At 49.9% G+C, this 19967-nt stretch overlaps 1 protein-coding gene across 2 annotated transcripts; it reads right to left on the reverse strand.

Moving 5' to 3' along the window:
* Nucleotides 1-5162: 5162 nt before the first annotated feature.
* Nucleotides 5163-16243, reverse strand: Rps6ka4 (ribosomal protein S6 kinase A4). 2 transcript variants are annotated; one of them, XM_051193730.1, is made up of 17 exons: nucleotides 16078-16243; nucleotides 15919-15990; nucleotides 15026-15244; nucleotides 14817-14932; nucleotides 13707-13814; nucleotides 13409-13489; nucleotides 13233-13336; nucleotides 12979-13129; nucleotides 9422-9586; nucleotides 8130-8258; nucleotides 7850-7983; nucleotides 7679-7772; nucleotides 7215-7388; nucleotides 6936-7130; nucleotides 6575-6734; nucleotides 6266-6429; nucleotides 5163-6078 (listed from the first exon to the last, which is right to left on the reverse strand). In XM_051193730.1, the coding sequence occupies exons 1-17, from the start codon at nucleotides 16130-16132 to the stop codon at nucleotides 5875-5877; spliced, it is 2325 nt and encodes a 774-aa protein (XP_051049687.1). In that variant the 5' UTR covers nucleotides 16133-16243; the 3' UTR covers nucleotides 5163-5874. The 2 variants fall into 2 exon arrangements, with proteins under 2 accessions (XP_051049687.1, XP_051049688.1); XM_051193731.1 differs by having other exon boundaries at nucleotides 15965-15990; nucleotides 16078-16201.
* Between the last annotated feature and the right edge of the window lie 3724 nt (nucleotides 16244-19967).

Here is a 19967-nt window from a genome sequence, read left to right on the forward strand (position 1 = left end):
AGCTGCCGGCCTGATCCCAGAGCCGCACCAGCCCCAATTAACACACAGAGACGCTGTATTAGATATAAAGCTGTTGGCCAGTTATTAGTATTTCTCATTGACTAGCTCTATCTTAAATATTAACCCATTTCTATTAATCTAAGTATTTACACGTGGTCTTATCTTACCAGAGGGCCCGGAATTCTTGTCTCTTGGTCCTACATCTTGAATCTCCCCCCTACTACTTCCCGAATCCTCCTTGTCTTCTAGTCCCGCCTATCTTGCTTTCCTATTGCCCAACAGTGCTTTATTCATTAACCAATACAAGAAACATATTTACAGAATGACATCTCCCAGCAGTATGCCATGTGAGACTATTGCTTTCTTGAATCTTCTTAAATCTAACATTTCTGCAGGAGTCCATTTAACTCTTGTACAGCCTTGGGGATATCTATCATTTGGCATTGTTCCTGTAAGGTAACTAATTAAACTAAAGTTGGTTGTTTGAAAACCTTAAGCTGTTCCTCTCTAACATTATAATGCAATGCCTGAAACTGTTTCTCCATTAAATTCTTCTGTCTGGATCTGAATATCTCTATGATCTGTTTATTGTTTTTCTAAAACTTGTATCTTAGCACTCATATTAACCAACTTTTTAGTGATAAAATAAAAATGATAAAACTGATGTTTATAATTGACATTATATAAGTCCCACCTAAATTAGTTATTCTCTCATTTAATTGTTCTATTTTCAAACTTTCCAGCATATTATCATAGAGACCTCTTTCTTTTATTTTTAACTAATTCTCTTCCTTGAGAGTTCCAAATTGTATCATCAAATCTGCTGACGGTGCAGCATGAGGCTGCCACTGCATAACAAGTCTGATCAGAGAACACAGGTGGTGTACAGCCTGGCTGAGGGCAGGTGCAGCTGCTTGCATGTAACCCTGAGCTGTTGAGCTGAGAGTCACAGCCCAAGAAGAGGTGGTCTAAGGAAATATGGCTGTCTGAAAAATGCACACATATTTATGTGTAAGAAACTCGTGTGCCAATAGCTATCTGAAGGCAGAGCCAGCCGGTCCAGGGTGGGTAATTCCTGTGGCGTTTGGAGCCAGATGCTTCTGTAGTTAGGTTGGTGGCTGAAGACAGCTTTAGAGAGGCTACAACAGGAAAATACCAAACTCCCTTGGAGGCTTGGGGAAAAAAAAAAAGAAATTTGTACCTCCAGCATGTGCCAGTGGCTGCAAAGCCACAGGCAAGTGGCTTTCTTTGTGAATTTGTGCCTTTAAGTTGGGCACCAATATGTAATACAAGTTCTAATAGGTATTAATAATAAAAGCCCAGAGTCAGATATTAAGGAATGAAAGCTGAAAGATCAGGGAAACAGAGCAGCCAGCCACTAGAGCTCTTACCTCTACAAAATCCTCAGACTGAAAAGAGGCCAAGTTCCTGTTTCCTTCCGCCTATATTCCTCTCTCCACCCAGCCATCTTACTTCCTGTCTGTCTGTACAGACTCTAGACCTCTGTGGATAGTTAGTGGCTAGCTCCACCCTCTGATCTTCAGGCAAGCTTTGTTAGAGTATAAAGAAGATATCACCACACTGTTTTCCATCCCTTGTACCACACATACCTGTATGTGCAGTACTTAAGAGGTAAAAGCAGGAGAATCAGGAATTCACAGTTATCCTTGGCTACATATGAAGTTACAGACCAAACTGGGATACACAGGACCTTTCCTAAAGCAAAATGAAAATGTGGCAGCATCTACTTCAAAATATTGAGAAAAAAACTAATAAAAAAGAAAGAGAGGAAAAAAGAAAAAGAAAGAAAAGTCAGTATAGTGGTGCTTTACTTTAATCCCAGCATTCTGGAGGCAAAAGCAGATCTTCGTGAGTTCAAGGCCAACCTGCTCTACATAGTCAAATCCAGGACAGCTAGGACTATATGGGAAGACTCTGTCTCAAAAACACTGTGTGTGTGTGTGTGTGTGTGTGTGTGTGTGTGTGTGTGTGTGTGTGGTTTACCTGTGGAGCATCATGCCATGTGACTCTTTACTTTCTTCACCCTTATATTTTCTGATTTTTCCTTCAAGCAATATTCAATTAATTTGAAGTTTTACTATCTGGTTATTTGTTTGAATAACCTGGAACTACTCAATAATTCATGTGTAAGCACAAACATACCATGGCACACACCTGAGAGGACAACTTGGGTGAGTTGGTTCTCTTCCTCCAACTTGTGGGTCCTAGTGATGGAACACACATTGTTGGGCCTAGTAGCCACCCTTGTCAACTAAACCATCTCACCAGCCCTGTAAACAATTTTAGACTTACTTGTTTTATTTTTTTTAGTGGGTAGGTATTTGCCTGCATGGATGTCTGTGCACCACGTGCATGCCTTGGACCCACAGAGGCCAGAAGAGTGTATCAGATCCCCTGGAAGGACTGGAGTTACAAACAATTGTTAGTCATCATGTAGGAATCAAACCCAGGTCTTCTGGTAGAGTAGCCAGCACTCTTAACCACTGAGCCATCTCTCCCTTCCTCCTTGAAGTTTATTTTTTAATGCAATACTCTATGCTACTAAGTGTCTAATGAAATGAGTCAGTTTCCTAACTTTTGTTTGTTATTTTTTTAAAGCCCAGGATCACCCTTGAACTTGTTGTACACCCAAGGATGACTAAGGATGACCTTGAACTCCTGATCCTACTTGCCTTCACTCCTGAGTGTTGGATTACAGATGTCTGCCACTACATTTGTTTTATGTAGTACTGAGCATGGAACTTAGGTCTTCATACATGCTGTAAAAGCATTCCACCATCTACATCCCCAGGCCCCATTTTCAAATATATACATTTTTTTTTTTTTGAGACAGGGTCTGTCCACATAGCCCTGACTATCCTGGAACTCACTATGTAGACAAGGCTGGTCTTGTACTAAGAGAGAGCTGTCTGTATTTGCCACCCTCTGCCTCCTTGCCTCTCCAGTGCTAGGATTAAAGGTGTGTGCTAGCAATGTCCAGCTCTATTTTCCTAGCTTAAATGAGGTTCCCAGTTGCAGTGCTCAGGAAGAGCCTTGCACACTAGAAGAATTCAACAAACACTTAGTGACTGAGTTCACACCCCAACACCCGCTGATTCCCAAGCAATTCTATTTGATGGACTGGGAAGCTTGAGCTATGGGTGATTTCTAGGACAGTCAAGGCTACACAGAAAAACTCCCATCATCATTTCTCAATTCCACCCTGAATGAAAAGAAAAAGAACCTATCACCTGATTTTTAAAATGTGTAACCAGAACCCAGAGCTTACTAGACCCCATCTTGCCTTAAAGAGGTCTCCAGGCCCAAATACCAATTGGGGGGGGGCTCAAATAAGGAGGGAACATTGGGAAATTTGGCCCAGAGGGCTGTTTTTACCCAGATCAGGCCTGGCCAGAAGTTGTGTTGAGTTATGTAGTTTGAAGCCTAAAATGGGCTTGTATTTTCCATATGTGAGCTAAAATTATCTACTAGTTACAAACCTGGCCAGAGCTGCCCAGACATACACTCGAGATGAGTTTATCATATGTCAAAAACTCAGAAGCAGGGCTGGAAAGATGTCTTTGAAGTTAAGAGTACCAATTGCTCTTCCAAAGGCCCTGGGTTTGATTCCCAGCACCCAAAGGATGACTCACAACTAACTCCAGTTCCAGGGGGATCTGTCATCCTCTGCTGGCTTCAGAAGGCACTGTGTGCAGGTGGTGCACAGACATACATCAAGGCAAAATGAGAAAAAGACAAGATCTCCTTAGTAAATTGGGAGTGGGGGGGGGAGAGAGGGAGAGGGAGAGAGGGAAGGAGAGTGGGGAAAAATGTATAACTCAATTTAAAATGTCAAATTAATTAATTTATTAACTGAAAAATAAAGAAATAAAAGGTTTTTTTTAAAGCTCTGGAGCTGGTGGAGTGTTTTCCTAGGATGCACGAAGCACCAGGTTGGATCATGGCGGTATACACACTCAGGAGGTAGCAGTGGACCAAGAGTTCCAGGTCCAGGTAACTACTCCCTCAGCTACATAGTTCCAGAACAGCCTGGGCTACTGGGTCTCAAAAAGCAAATGATGAAGGTAGAGGGTAGGAGTGGGGGAAGGGGTGGGAGGGTGGCTAAACAAATAATAATCCCCAGGGTCCCCATAAATGTGGGATGGGCTTGTTGGCTGGAAGACTAAGTAGGGATCTCTGGAGCTAGCTGGCTGGCCAGACCAGCCCTATCTGCAATCCATCTGCAATTCAGTGAGTAAGATGCAGGGTAATTGAGGAAGACTCTCAACATCAACTTTGGGTCTCTGCACAAATGCACATAGGCACCTGAACACATACACACTCGCATTAATGTAAAAGTGCACACACACAAAGGGAAAAAAATGATGGGCCTGGGGAGGTAAGTCAGTCAGTGAGGTACACCCAGGACAGGGGGAGGATTTTGAGAGCCTGCATCCCCAGCCTTACAGGAGAAGAAACAGATGGAATCCTGAAGCTGATGATGGGTAACCTGCTTCACCCACCCAGCAGATCAGCCTCAGGTTCAGTGAGAAACACTGTCTCAAAGAATAAAGATGGAGGCAGATCAAGGTGGTGCCTGTCTTTCATGCTAGCATTTAGGAAATGGGAGGCAGATGTATATCTGTGAGTTTGAGGCCAACCTGGTCTACATACTGAGTTCCTGACTTAAAAATTAATTAATTAATATTAAAGATGGAGAGCAATGAAGGAAATATACATATATGTATGCATACAGTGTTACGTTAGTGGAAAGGTTAATGGAAACCCACCCCTGGTGTTGTAATAAGTCAATCAGACTGAAGCATTCAGCAAAGCATTCCTGGGTAGCCTGAGGGGAACAGAAAACCAGGAACCATGAGGTGAATCCAGAGGTGGGGGATTTTTATGCCCTCTGAGGGTAGAGGAGTCTGGACTGAGGTGACTCCAGGGGAGGGCCTGCCCTTATCACCTCGAGGGTGGGGTTTGGAATGGGGCTACCAAACGCACAGGTGCACAACACACACACACACACACACACACACACACACACACAGATAAGTGACAAAGGATGGTGACCTTCTTGACACCCTCACAACAGTCTGCCTGTCCCTCCACCCCCAGCTCCAGACACTCCCACCATGAACACAAACCACAGATACACATTCAGCACTGGATGGAGTTTTATTTTAAAGTCAAAGGCACAGCCTAAAGGGGCTGAGGCAGTGACTGTGGATGCCCAGCCCAGACCCCCCAAGGCTCCACCAGCAGCCAGAAGCAGCTGTGCCCAAGGGGAATGGGCGGGTGACAAAGGGGCTCCCCTGGAGGGGGCACCTGCCTCCTTCCTTAGCCCCACTAGGGGAGAAGCCGGTGATAAAAAAGTGATGTATCTCAGAAATGCTCTGGAGGTTCCCCAGGGTCTCTCTCATTCCCATTACAGGTCTTTGGTGGACATAATTGCACACGGTCCATAAAGTGACATATTGACAGGTATCCCTTCCCAGGAGCAAGGCTCCAAGGGGCTCCTGACTCCTTCCCCATGGCAACAGCATGCTTAAGAAAGGGATAGGATGCCCTTCCTTAGTGGAGTAGACCCTGGGAAGGGCCCTCTCTCCTGACGAGGCAGTGTGGGGGGTGCGGATGGGCAAACCCCACTCTGCTCACAACACCTGCTTCCCTGTGTCCCTAACTCTTATCTGGTAAGACTTTAAAAAAAAAAAAAAATCTCTGCTTATAAAAATACTTCTGCTCTGTCTGGGGTGGGGTGGGTAGGGCAATTCCTGGGAATCGGATGGGAGCCGCTGGCAGAAGTCTGGTGGTAGCACCGGGCTTGCAGGTCACAGCTCCTAAGGAGAAGGAGGTCACAGTGGCGGGGAGCTAGGAGGGGGACAAGGGGCCGTTGGCTCGGCGGGGTGTCCCCTTGGAGGCAGAGGCTGGTAGGCGACCTGAGGAGGCAGGCACTGGGGAGCCGCGGCGGGAGGCCGCTGCCAGACTCCTGAGCTTCTGCTTGCGCCTCTTGGCCAGAGGCGCATTCTCCACGCTTTTCAGAAAGAAGCCCTCGCGCTTGCCTCGGTTGAATGCCTGGGAAAGAGCAGGATGCGTGTTCCCACCTGGCCTGATTTGGGTTTGCTGATTCTCCCTTGGAGCCTCAGAGCGCATCCCACAGTGCCCAGATCTACAAGCCCCAGGCCTCCATCCTCCAGAGGTCAGGACCCCCTCCCTATCTATCAAAGGCTGGGATCGGCCTACCAGCGGTCCCCCCTCATACCATGAAAGTGGCGTTGAGCCCCGAGCGCACAGCTGGCCCAGAGGACTCCAGCACATCGGGCGTCCGAAGCGGAGGAGAAGAGCGTGCACTGCCATCCTGAAGCCATGAGCTGCTTCGCAGCCCCTCAAGCTTCAGCCGCTTGGCGGGGTCCACTGTCAGTAGCCCTGGTGGCGAGGCAGGGACATGCTGGAAAGGGAGACTCACTCTGCTCCAGCACCTGTTCCTTAACCAGGATGCGTCTGATCGAGGACTCGCTTGCCTCATAAAAAATACCCCCCACAAACATGCCCAAGCCTTCCAGCTCCGCACCTCTGACCAACTCCTTGGCTTCCTCCGACACACCCTGCCAGGCTTCCCCGTCCAGTGAGAAGCGCCCTTCACGGATTTTGCACATGATCTCAGCTGCCTGGCTTTGCCCGCCCTGGCCTGAAGACCCTTGGAAGGGAACCTGCCCTGACAGCATCATGTACTAGGAGGAGATAAAGAAGTGAGACCGGTTCAGGATGCAAGATGGGGTACCACAGCACAACTACCCTCTCCACTATAGGGACTCAAGAGTGATGGCTCTCAATCCCACTATCACAGAGACATTGCTTTGCATCCTGGTCTCAAAGACACTGCTATCCCCATTAACACACCTCATAACCCCCGGTTCCTCTGAGAACCTTACCAAAATGACACCCAGGCTCCAAAGATCACAGGACTCATCGTAGCCCTGCTGTGCCAGCAGCTCCGGGGCTGCGTACTGCAGCGTGAAGCAAGGCGTCTGCATGGGCCCCGCGGGGCTCTGCGGCCGCAGTCGCGCGAACCCGAAGTCTATGATCTTCACCGGGGCCCCGGGTGTGTCATCTGCGTACAAGATGTTCTACAGGAGGGAGGCAGGGCAGTCAGTGGCAGCACGGTGCAGGTGCCAGGCAGTCCTGCCCCACCGCCTGGGGCCCGCGCCCACCTCCGGCTTTAGGTCGCGGTGCACCACGCCCGCCTCCTCGTGCATAAAGCTCACAGCAGACACCAGGCTGCGCAGGATCTGGCTGGCCTCCGACTCGCTGAAGAGCCGCTTCTTGCGGATGTGCTCCAGCAGCTCCCCTCCTCGCAGCAACTCCAGGACCAGGTAAGTGTGCAACTGCATGCGGAAGGCACACGGTGGGTCACCACCTCCACCTGTCGGCCTCGGTATCTCGGGAGACCTCAAATTCCACTCCTGGACACACACACACCCACTAACAGCTTTCCAGGACCTCTTTATCCAATTTTACTCCTGGTCCCCTGAGCGTCCTTCTCACATTCTGCTCCTCCTCCATCCTCAACAGTGTCCCACGGTCCTGGGGCCTACGCCCCTCAGATCCTGTTTCTAGGGTTTCCTTCTCTCCCATTCCCCCACTCCACAGGCCACCCCTAACAAGCGTCTGTCACCTGGTCATGAAACACCTCATGCAAATTCACCACATTGGGGTGTGACTGGCACAGACGAAGGGCAGCCACCTCGCGCTGTGTGTTCTCCTCCAGCCTAGGGACAAAGCAGGAGAGGTTACAGTGACCTACCCGACCCTTGTCCCCAAGTCTCTCTGTGGGTCCTGCTCCCACCTGCGACTGAGGATCTTGACAGCGAATTCCTGACCACTCTGGCGCTGGCGACACCGCCGACACACGGAGAAGCTGCCTTGACCCAGAGCTGGTTCCCGAAGGTCCAACTCATACTGCTGGAAGAAGGGCGAGTCCTGGCAGCAAGTGGGTGGGGCGTTCAGATTCTCACCCTACAGCTGGGTGGCCATGTTATGGCCATTGGCCAACACCCAAGTCATACCACCAGCAACCGGTAAAACCAGGCCACAGTCCCCCCCAGTGCCATCCCAGGCCAGCCCACCTGCATCATGGCACTCCTGGCAACTGCTGCTCTGCCAGGCCTGTGTGCAGCACCAGATGCGTCCAGCACATCTGTCATCACTGCATTGTTGTGATCGAAGAGGATGGACGGTGCCACGAAAGAGTATCCCTGCAAGGATGAATGTCAGGGGCAGATGCCCATGGGGGCTACTGGGCAAGTTAGTGCAAGAGCCGAGTTCATCAGAGAGGGACCTCCTCAAAGGGGCAGTAGGAGTACTCCTACATATGGGTGCCCAAGTCTGCGTGGACACATTTTATTCAACCTTGTTTTATGATCACTTGGGGCTGTGTCCTCTACCCCCAAAGTACCTAGCATAGACTCGTGGCCCAGCATTGCATAGAAGGGCTGCACCTGTTATCACACACACTTAATTCAGCCATATCCGCAAAGGGGGAAAACAACTCTCTTCCTCACAGACTTTGGCCTCCTCTGCCATGTGGGGCTGCCAAGGAAAGGCAAAGAGACTACAAGGTGGATCTCTGCCTTTCATATAGACCCGAGTCATGGCAATTTCAGTTTTGTTGTTGTTATTGTTTTGCTTATGCTTCATTTTTGTTGCTGTTGTTTTGGGTTTGTTCATGTTGAGACAAGGTCTTGTATGTAAATCAGGCTGGCCTGAACTCAGAGATCCCACCTGGCTCTGTCTCCCGGGACCTGAGATTTAAAGGCCTGTGCTTCCATGCCCACTCTTTGCTTTGTTTTGAGACAGGGTCATGTTATGTAGCCTTGGTTGGCTTCATACTCACTATGTAGCCCAGGCTATCCTAAAACTCACAGCAGTCCTCCTGCCTCAGTCTCCCAATGCCGGGGTTACAGGCCCTATGTTTAAATCCCCAGTATATAAAGGGGGAATGGGGGCTGGAGAGATGGCTCATCAGCTAAGACCTATGTTTGATTCCCAGCACCTACATAGTAGTTCACAACTGATTGTAATCCAGCCCCAAGGGATCTGACATCCTCTTGTGGCCTCCTTAGGCATCAGGCATGCTCATGGTGCATAAACATTCAAACAGTCCAAAAAAAAAAAAAAAAAGCTGGAAAACATATATACATAAAAAAATAGACGAATAAATAAAATTTTAAACAGGTGAGCAAATGTGACACAGCTGTGGTGGCTTCTGTAGCTGACAACATCAGGCAACCCTAGAAAGTGGAAAGGTCCTGGGAGATGGATGTGTCCTCAGCATGACCCAGGGACTGCAGTGATTTTGCCAGCAGGACTAAAGCAGGCAGTAGTCTCCTCCATTGGGATCTGGTGGGTTCCCACTCACCTGAAAGATTCTAGAGTCCCCAGGTGGAGGGCTGCCAGCGGGGGAGTAGACAGGCTCCAGCCGAGTGAATTCCTCTGCAAAATTACCCACATCCAGCTCTGAGCGAATCTGAGGCCGGAATGGGGCTGGGATCTTCCTGGCAGCCAGTGCATCCCAATCCAGACCCTGGGGAGGAAGGGTCAGGGGAGAGAGGTGAGAACAGGCTGAGTCCTCTGTTATATGGAATAGCCCTTTCCAGATGTGCCTAGCCTTGAGTGACTGATCTGAGTTACTCTTGTTAATACAAGTAAACAACCACCATCTGCCAGCACAGCCAGAGGCACACGCTGATAAATATTTATCTAATAAATAAGGACACCTGGAAATATACCAATCCACGTGCCAGGGCATAGCTCAAGATCCAGTGCTTCCCTAGATGTGCTCAAAGCCTGGGGTCCAGTCCTCAGAATGCATAAACTGGGCACACCTGTGATCCTAGGACTGGGAAAGTGGAAGCAGGAGGATCAGAAATACAAGGTCATCTTCAGCTACAGAGAGAGTGTGAGACCCTGGCAGGATATCAGAAAAACCAGTCATATGAACATGTCACATACAAAGGAAGTCCCTCACCTGGGACTATGAAAAGAAGGATCCCAAGGCCAAAACATGGCTGGCCTGCTACCTAGTCACTGGGTCACAGACAACGTCATCCGGGAAAATTGTCACAGCAGAGGACTCCTGCCTCTGACCCAGGCTCCCACACAGGTTCTCCTTCAGTGACACTCAGCCCACTTCAGACTGGGCCCAGGAGCGGCCTGTCACCTGACCCTGCATCTGCTCTATGCCTTCAGGACAACCTCAGCAGTTAGCCTCTTTAACCCTTTCTCAGCCATTCTGCAACCTGTATATTTGCATATTGTGTGGCTTGTGGACCAATAATTAGAGAACTGATATCCATAGTTAAGATGGGAATAAAAGGGAGGTGAGATGGCTTCATAAATAAAGGCACTTGTGTCAAGCACAGTGGTACACTATGCCTTTAATCCCAGCACTCGGGAGGCAGAGGAAGGTAGATCTCTGTGAGTTCAACACCAGCCTGGTCTGCAGAACCAGTTCCAGGATAGTCAGGGCTACACAGAGAAACCCTGTATCAAAAACAAGCAAGTAAACGTAACAATAAAAGAAACAGCCAGACAAAGGCATCTGCCACCAAGCCTGACACACGTAGTGGAAGGAGAAAACTGACAAGTTGTCCTCTGGCCTCCACATGCATGCCCTGGCTTTTGGTTTACTGAGACAAGGTCTCTCTGTGTAGCCCTGGCTGTCCTGGAACTCACTGTGAAGACCAGGTTGGCCTTGTACTCACCACTACACCCAGTGCAAAATTAAGTTTTTAAAAAAGATTAGAATAAAAGAATCTGTGGGTATGGGGTGGTGGCGCATGCCTTTAATCCCAGAACTCAGGAGGCAGAGGCAGGCAGATCTCTTAAGTTCGAGGCCAGCCTGGTCTACAGAGGGAGTTCCAGAACAGCCAGGGCTGCTATAAAGAAACCCTGTATCCAAAAACAAAAACAAAAAAAGAAGAAGAAGTTGTGATTGCCGTCAGCCAGTTATCAAGTGAAACTGGATTACCTGGCAAGCAGACATCAGCCAATCAAACCGATGCAGCTTGTGAATTTATTGTTACTCAAAAAATTCTGACATTATGGAGAAGTGCAAAGAAGTCCGTCTGCTTCTGATATAATGTACAATAAGCAGTCAGAGGCCAGGACTTAGAGACCCCACTTTCCTGCATCTGCACTCACTGGGCAACTCCCCAAGAGCAAAGGCTCTGACCTTGAAGTAGGCAGCCTCCTGCCCTATCTCCTCCCTTTTCCCCTTACAGGCTTCCACTTGCCACAACTGTCAGTTCCTGAACTTGTAATGGCTATGACATCAAACACAAACAAGCTGGGCCTGGAGAGATGGCTCAGTGGGTAAGAGCCCTAGCTGGTGCTCTTCCAGAGGACCCAGGTTCAAACCCCAACATCCACATAGCAGTTCACAATGGTCCATAATTCTAGTCTGATGCCTTCTTCTTCCCTCCATAGACACTGCACACACATGGTTCACAGACAAACAGAGATAAATAAACAAATATTCCTGAATGAAGAAACACTTTCCTTCAGCTCTCTCACTTCTGAGAGAGAGCAACTGCCTTTTCATTCTTTTCATTGTTTATGTTTAGACTAATGTAACAGATCTAACTAATCTCTACCTAGCATCCATTTTTCCTGTCTTTTTTTTTTAGCACAATAACCCTAACATAACCAAGATGATGCACCTTTTTTTTTTTTTTTTTTTTTTTTTTTTGGTTTTTAGAGACAGGGTTTCTCTGTATTGCTCTAGAGCCTGTCCTGGAACTATTGCTCTGTAGACTGGCCTCGAACTCACAGAGATCCACCTGCCTCTGCCTCCCAAGTTCTGGGACTAAAGGCATGTGCCACCAACGCCCAGCTAAGATGCATCATCTTATAAACACTTCCTTATAGCTGGTTGTGCCCAGTAGCTTGCAAGCAAACGCTGTCAGGTGGAGCCTAGGGAAGTACCGAGAAGGGAAGGTAGGAGTAGCAGACAGATGTCCTCCCTGCCCTTCCTCCTCCTGCTTCTTGTCTTGAAGCAGTCTAGATAGCAAGAGCTTCAGCAGCCCTTTGGAGCCACAAAGCAACCTTGGGAATGGATGCCACATGCTAAGAATGGAGGAACAAACCAGGAAAATATAAAAATAAAAAGCTTAGATTTGTAAAGACAACCCAGTCTCGACTTCTTTCATGTGAGAAGCTTCTCCCCATCTCACACACACACACACACACACACACACACACACACACACACACACACACGCTGTATGTGCACATATACATGTATGTGTGCTTGTGTGTGTGTGGTGTCAGGTGTGTTTGTGTATGTGTGTGTAGTAGTAGTAGTAGTAGTAGTAGTAGTAGTAGCCTCTAAAGAGCTTTCCAAAGACAGGGCAGAAGGAAGTGTCATGCCTCAAAGACCTTGGGGCTTCTGAAGAATGGCAGGTGAGTACTCTCCCAGCACCCAGTCTAAGCTTGGGCTGTTCTAGAAACTCCCTGAAGTGAACCCTGCTCATCTGCATCTTGGGCTCCACTCTTGCCCACACCTCTGCCTAGGGTCATGTTAGCCTGAGAGAGGAAGACTCTGTTCTGAGAGCAACCCAGGAGGCCCTGCTAGGCTGGGATTCCAATATAGAGGTGGAGTGCCTGGCCATAAATGGATGCTCTTGTCACCATGTCAGACAGATGCCATATCTGATGCCTATGTGTAAACAGAAGAAGGCATGGGCTAGGAAAACCACGCAGTGGGGTCTAGTGTAAAAGCACCATGCCAGTCTCTGCATTCTCAGGGAGCTGCCCGGCGAGTGGCCTGAAGACACTGGGGTCTCCACATTCTGCTCTTTGACCCCTTATTGTGTGAAGCATCAGAAAAACATGGACACACGTGTGCTACTCATGCTGCAGCCCAGCCTACAGAGGTGTAGAATATGACAGGAGCTCATAGGTTAAAGGCCTCACCTGGAAAAAGGGGTGACTCTTGACTTCCTGAGCACCCTGGGGACCCGCGCCCAGCCTCTTCTTAGGGTCCTTGCACAGCAGCCGCTGTAGCAGGTCCTGTGCCACAGGCCCAATCCGGAGGGGGAAGGGAGGGGAGCACTTCAAGATCCGTCTGGGAGGATGGGTGGGGGTGTCAGGGGCAGCAATCCCCCTCCCAGCCCAGCCCAGGCAGGCCGTATAGCCCTCAGCTGCCCTCCATGACCTGAACAACTTACCGAGACACCTCAGCCTGAGTGTTCCTCTCTCCCTCCAGTGTGAAGGGCGAGGCCCCTGTCAGCAGCTCGAAGAGCAGGATGCCCAGGCTCCACCAGTCCACAGCCTATGGGGCAAGGCCAGAGTGAAGGCCTTGTGTGCTCAGCCTTACCCCACCACCTTCAACCAGATAACCCACCTTGCCATGTCCAGCCTTGCTTCGGATGATTTCAGGGGCCATGTACTCGATTGTGCCACAGAAGGAGAAGGTCCGCTCTTTCTGAGAAGCCAAGAGGACCCATTTGGATACCTTAACCTCTCCTATGCCCCAAGGTCCCTAAAGGCTTAGAGCAGAACTTGCTCACCTTTAGACGATCCTGGGAAACAGTGGGAATCTTTGTACCTGTCCACTCTGCAGCCCCCAGGGTGCTGATACAGCGAAAGCAGGACAAAGGCCTGGCTGGGAGCACTATGGGCCAAGCTCATCATCCACTCACCTCCTCTGTCAGAAACTCCTTGCTCAGCCCAAAGTCTGTGAGGACAATGTGACCTTCTGAGTCAAGCAAGACATTCTCCAGCTTCAGGTCACGGTATATGATGCCCAGCTAGCAGGAGGAAAAAGGACATTGAGTGTTGTCCTGATAAACAACCTACACAGCCTCAGCCCTGCAAGTCCCCACTAGGGATAAAGAGACATCTTGGAGATCTTTAGCCTGCAGGATGATCTCCAGGGTAGGACTAAGCATGGGCAAGCTAGCTATTAGAAAAGCCACATGTAAGTAAGCTCACACCTGTCATCCTAGTACATACAAGGCTATGGCAGGAGGCCAGCCTAGGCTAGCCAGCAATTTCCAGGAGAGTTGGGCTATAAAGTGAAACCCTGTCTAAAACAATACAAAACCAACCAAAAAGGAAAAAGGAGGAAATGAGGCCCTGGGTTGGATCCCCAACACCACACAAAACTGAGCACTGTGGCACATGCCTGTAATCTCAGTACTAAAGAGACAGAGGCAGCAGGATCAGAAGTCCAAGGTCATTCTTGACTACATAAGGAGTTCAAGGCCAGCTCAAGCTACATAAGATGCTGGGGGGGGGGGGTAAAAGATGGTTCAGCAGATAAACTGCTTACTGGGAAAGCCTCACAACCTGAGTTTGATCCCCAGAACCCATATAAAGGTGGAGAGAATTTATGTTACAGGATCTGACCCACATACATGCATTGCACATATACACAATAAAAAAAAAAAAAGAAAAAGAAAGGAAGGAATAGAAAAGGACCACTGACATAAAGTAAAAGGTCCTGTGGCCAAGGTCTCCAGGAGGAGTGGTGTGAACAAAAAGCCCCATTTCAAAGGCCTTAGGGACTGAGGTCTGAGGTCACCACTTGAGGAAGTCCGGTGAAGGTAAGCCTGAGTTCCTGTTAGAGGAAAGCCCCTTCCAGAAGGTTCTGTGGCAGGAGACCCTACCAGATAGTAGTGTTTCATCCCCGGAGGCCAACGCAGCAATTCTTTCAAGGTCCCCACCCAAGCCATCCCTGAAACATGAAGCCCCTCATCAGGCTCAGGGCAGGTCCCCAGAGAGCAGCCAAAAGCCAGGTCCTCTCTTACCTTGTGCAGGTGTTCTAAGGCCAGCACAATCTCACCCCCATACACTCGAACCTCAGCCTCCTTGAAGTACTGGCGCTGGTAGAGGTGAGTGAACATTTCGCCACCGCTCACATAGTCTGGGGGTGCAGGAGAAGTTGAAATGTTCCCCTATAAGATGGCCTAACCTAACTCCCGTCCCCCTCCAAAGCCAGGATGTGACAGGCCCTTACCCAAGATGAGGTGTAGCTTGGCATCCGTCTGGAAGGCGTAGTGCAGTGTAACCAGGAAGGGCGCCTGGCGCACCAGCTCCAGCACGGAGCGTTCGGTACGGGTATGCTCCTGCGTCTTGGCGCGCTGCACCAACGCTGCCTTGCGTAGCACCTTCATGGCATAGAGCTTGCCCGCATCGTGCCCACCCGCCTTCCGCACCAGGAACACCTTCCCATAGGCTGTGGAAGCAGCAAGCAAGCGGATGGAAGGTGGGCTGTAAATGCAAATGCGAGGGCGGTGCAAGCTGGTGGGAAGAGGTGTGCAGGGGTGCAAAAGGCTGACAGAGCCTTCTAAGGAAAAGGTGAGCAACTCAACTCCCTGGAGGGTGCTCAGCTAAGCCTAAAGAGCAATGTGCAGTGCAAACTAGCCTGGGAAGCTTGCAACTCCAGAAGGCCTGAGGGGCGGGGAGGGGGCGGGGCACGTGCAAACCAGGGATAATCAGAGATCTGAGAAAGGATGGAAATGCTGGCACTGGAGGCAGAGGCGCGCTCCCAGACAGGGGAGGGATGTGCAAACCCGGACTGGGGGATTTGCAAAATACAAGAATGGGGCTCGCAAGGAGAAAAGGGGAGAAGCAATGCAAAACTCTTGGGAGGGTGTCAAACCCCCAAAGAGACTAGGAAATCGCAGCAGGGGGTCATGCACGTACAGGACTTTGCAGAGAGATGTCAACGTGGACGCCCTGCAAGTGGGCATGGAACCCTGGTACGGTAGGGCGGGGCGGGAAAGGGGAGCTGTGCCGGGAAAGGGGGGGCCCTCCCCAGCAGCCAGGCCCAGGCCCCGGAGGATGAGCGGGCAGAAGGCCCAAAAGCACCATGCCAGGGGCACTGGCCCAGTGAATGCAGTTCCTCACCTCCCGTGCCCAGCACCTTGAGCAGCGCGAAGTTCTCCACGCTCACCTTCTCCTCATGCCCAGTCAGGTTGGCTGCGGGCACAGGGGGGGCGAATGAGCCCAGCGGGTCGCTGACTCTTGCCACCCGTCCAGAGCACCGCCTTGGGATCCCGCACCCACCTTCGGTGATCTGCAGCTCCACGGCGCAGCCCTCGTCCTCATCCTCGTCTCCCATGGCGGGCGGGTCTCTGGGGCCCGCGCGCGGCTGGGGCTCCGGGCGGCGCCGGTTACATGGCGGCTCCGGCCGGGGCGGGTGCTTCCTGGTGCCGCCTCCAGGGCCGAGCGGGCGCCGGCACCGCCTCCCGGCTCCCCGCCCCGCGCGGCCGCGGCCTGAGTCAGGCGGCTGGAACGTGACGAAGTGGGGCTACGGGTAGGCAGCTGGAACGGGTGGCAGGGTCTCCCCAGCCCGGGGACCAGTTAGAGTCGTGCAGAGCCTTTGGATGGTACCTGGCCTCTGCTGGAGTAAGCCTCCAAGCCAGATGTCTGCCCAACAGGATATGGAGGGCACCAGAGGTTTATGTCTCAGGATTCAGGGAGGGCTGCCTTCCACGTGGCAGCCATGCCTCTTCTGCTCCTCTTAGCCACCTGACACAAAGCATAGCCCACCTCCTTCTTTAGGACCACACCTTAACCTCAGCAAATACATCAGAGAACTTTATATTCCCTGGCTACAGAAGTCCTAGGCTCTTGATGCTGGGCAGACAATTGGGGCTCTTCAGAATACGCTTCAAAAAGAGGAAGCCACTTTTCATGGGTAAAGGTGCTTTTGCCCCAAAGGGAACCTTCTGAGTTGGATTCCTGGTTCCCACAAGGTGGAAGGAGAGAAATGATTTCCACAAGTTGTCCTTAGGTCTATATATGTCTGCACCAGCATACAATACAAACATAAGACATAATATAAAATAAATGTAATTTCAAAAAAATTAAAGAGGGAACCCGCAGGGCTGATTGCTCAAGGACCCCGCTCCACCTTTCCCAGGGAGCCCCACCCTGCCTTGGGCAGCCTCAGGTGCCCTGACTCACATCCTGCCACCCAGCCTAATTGTCCCTGTATTAGTTTGCTTCTCTGTTGCTGAGATAACTCTGACCAAAGCAAGTTGTGTAAAGGAGAGTTATTTGGTTTACAGGTTACAGTTCATACTCAGAACTCAAGGCTGGCACCTGGAGACAGGGACAGAAGCAGAGACTATGGAGGAGCACTGTTTACTGGCTTGCATCCCTTCTCTTGATTAGCTAGCTCTATTATACAACCCAAGCCCACCTACCTAGGGATGTACCACCCACGGTGGACTGGGCCCAACTACATCAATCAGCAACCAAGAAAATGCCTCTGAAGACACACCCTCAGGCCCATCTGATGGAGTCAATTCCTCAACTGTGAGGTTCTCTCTTCCTAAATGTCAAGTTTGATAGGTGAATATGGCATTCCACCCCTTGTCAACTTTGGCATAGAAGCACACCTCCATTCAAGCATAACTTTTCCTTTCTGGTTTGTTCCCAAGATCTCATGTTAATATCACAATACAAAAGACAGTCCAGCTGGACAATGGTGGTATATACCTTTAATTCTAGCACTCAGGAGGCGCAGGCAGGCAGATCTCTGCATTCCAGGCCAGCCTGATCTACAAAGTAGAACAGAGAAACCCTGTCTCAAAAAAGCAAAACAAGCAAACAGAAAATTACAGTGGCTTGATAGTTGAGGTTAACTTTTTTAAAAATATCCAGTCTCTTAAATGTGGGCTGCTGTAAAAATCCAAAATAGTTACATACTTTCTTACTTCAAAAGGGAAGAATCAGACACAGATACAGTCAGATCAAGCAAAACCCAACATCCAGTTGTGATATAGAATCCTGTATCTCAGGGCCCAGTATCTGGGACTCACTTGTGATCTTCTGGCTGCAAAGCACTTGGGCAGCTCTTCTCCTCTGGCCTGCCATTCATAGCACACACAGCTTGTCTTGTAGGCATAAGTCAGCCCTTTTCCATACCTGTTGCTATCCTTGGCATTCATCTCACAGTCCTGGCCTCTCCAATATCCTGAGGTTTCCATTGCAGCTGAGACTGTACCTTCACCACTGGCCTCCTGGCCTCCCTTCAGGGACTCTGACCCTGCCACATAGTACCAATCCTCAGCTGTTCCCATGACTGTTCCAAGCCTTCAAAACCAATACCTTGTGGAAGACTCTTACACACTGTTTGCCAAGTTCTGCCAATAGCTTGAGATGCAGCCTTGGCCCCTACTAGACTGCAGCTTCTGTGTTTCTGAGAAACACTTCTCAGAAGACTTTGCCTCAATGATGCTGGCTTCCCATTCATCACGGTTGATTTTTCAGCCCTAACTAACAAATATCCATTGTCCCATTAAAGCAAAGGTTTAACTTCCACTGATTCTTAATTCAAATATATCTCCTGGGCAACCTTGATGAACTCTGAAAGTTCACGAGCCAGGCCTCCATTGTCTGCATTGCTCTCAACATGGCCTTCTGAGTTCCCACAATAGTTCTTTTAGCTCCGAGCGTTCAATGCCTCTTTCAGTCCAAAGTTCCAAAACCCTTCCCACAAGACAGTCCAAGGCATAAACCCTACATGGCCAGGTCCATCACAGCAATGACCCACATTCTAGGTACCAACTTCTACATTTTTTTGGCTTCTCTGTTTATGTGACAAAAAGCAACTTGGGGAAGAATAGGTTTATCTGGTTTACAGGTTACAGTCCTCCTGGAAGGGAAACAAGGGCAGGAACATGGAGGTACGATTTAAAACAGAGACTATGGAGGAACATTGCTTGTTGGCTTGCTCCCTTTGGCTTGCTTAGCTACTTTTTATTTTCTTCAAGATTTATTTTCAATTGTGTATAGGTATGTATGTCTACATATGGGTATGTGCAGATAAGTATAGGTACCCACAGAGGCCAGAGGCATTCCCTAGAGCTGGGGTTATAAACAGCTATGAGCTGCCCAATGTAGGTGCTGGGAACTGAACTTGGGTCTTCCAGAAAAGCAGCAAGTGCTCTTAGCTGTTGAGCCATCACTCTAGCCCCTCTGCTAGCTTTTTAATACAGCCCAGGTTCACCTGCCTAGGAATAGACCACCACAGTGGACTGGGCCCTCCTACATAATTAGCAATCAGGAAAATGCCTCAATGGGCATGCCATAGACATAAACCAATCTAACAGTAGCAATTCCTCAATTGAGTTTCCTCTTCCCAGGTGTCAAATTGACAACTTAAGCTAACTATGACAGTTTCCCTTCCCAGTCATCATCCTAGGGACTCCAGGCAGAGACATGGCATACCACCTCTTATAGCACCTTCTTGCCAGACTGTGAGCTCCCTAAGGGAAAGAAGAGGAGGAGGTTGGAAGAGATGAAGAGAGAAAAGAGGTACCCTGAGACACAGGGTCAGGGCCAACCAAAGTCACCAATATGTCTCACTTCCCAGATCCCAGGTCCCACTCATTGTTGAGCACTCACCCAGGCCCTACCCACCTGGCCAACACACCCAGGTTTTGGCAAGCCCAAGTAGCCACACTATAATTCCTTTTGCCACCTGCTCCAGACACAGGTCCCTGGCTACAGAAGCCCATAGATAGGAATCTCCAGGCTCCCAGAGTCAGCCAACAGACACAGAGCACAGATTCAAGGGTTACAGCTTTATTCTCCTCTCCCTCCTGTCCCAGACAAAGCTTAGATATCAGCCCAGGCCTGACCCCAGAGAATGGGCCTTGGCTTCACATCTAGACCAGGCAGAGGGCTCCCTTGCCCACTCTTGCCAGCCTCCTTCAGCTGGGGGATCCCCCAGAGATCGCCTCCTCAATGATGGCTGTGAGACAGGAGAATAGCCCTGACCAGGAGCTACCTGTCGGGACCAATAATAACCTCTGTCCACACATTTGTCCCAGCTCCTTCGTAGGGCCACAGTACACGTTGTGGAGGGCCTGGGAGTCCAGGCCTCTTTTTTCAAGGACTCTTCTTGGGGTCCCTGGGTCCCCTGGCTCTTGTGTTGCCTGGAA

Source organism: Phodopus roborovskii, unplaced genomic scaffold (assembly GCF_943737965.1).
Source record: "Phodopus roborovskii unplaced genomic scaffold, PHOROB, whole genome shotgun sequence".
In the NCBI taxonomy this organism is placed as follows: domain Eukaryota; kingdom Metazoa; phylum Chordata; class Mammalia; order Rodentia; family Cricetidae; genus Phodopus; species Phodopus roborovskii.

Bases quoted from the DNA above. Each gene is read 5' to 3' on its own strand.
- Rps6ka4 (XM_051193730.1), bottom strand. From the start codon at position 16,132: ATGGGAGACGAGGATGAGGACGAGGGCTGCGCCGTGGAGCTGCAGATC. The intron at 7,389-7,678 runs GTGACAGACGCT...TTCCGCATGCAG, and splicing joins ATGAGGTGTTTCATGACCAG to TTGCACACTTACCTGGTCCT. The intron at 6,079-6,265 runs GTATGAGGGGGG...GCTCTTTCCCAG, and splicing joins GGCTCAACGCCACTTTCATG to GCATTCAACCGAGGCAAGCG.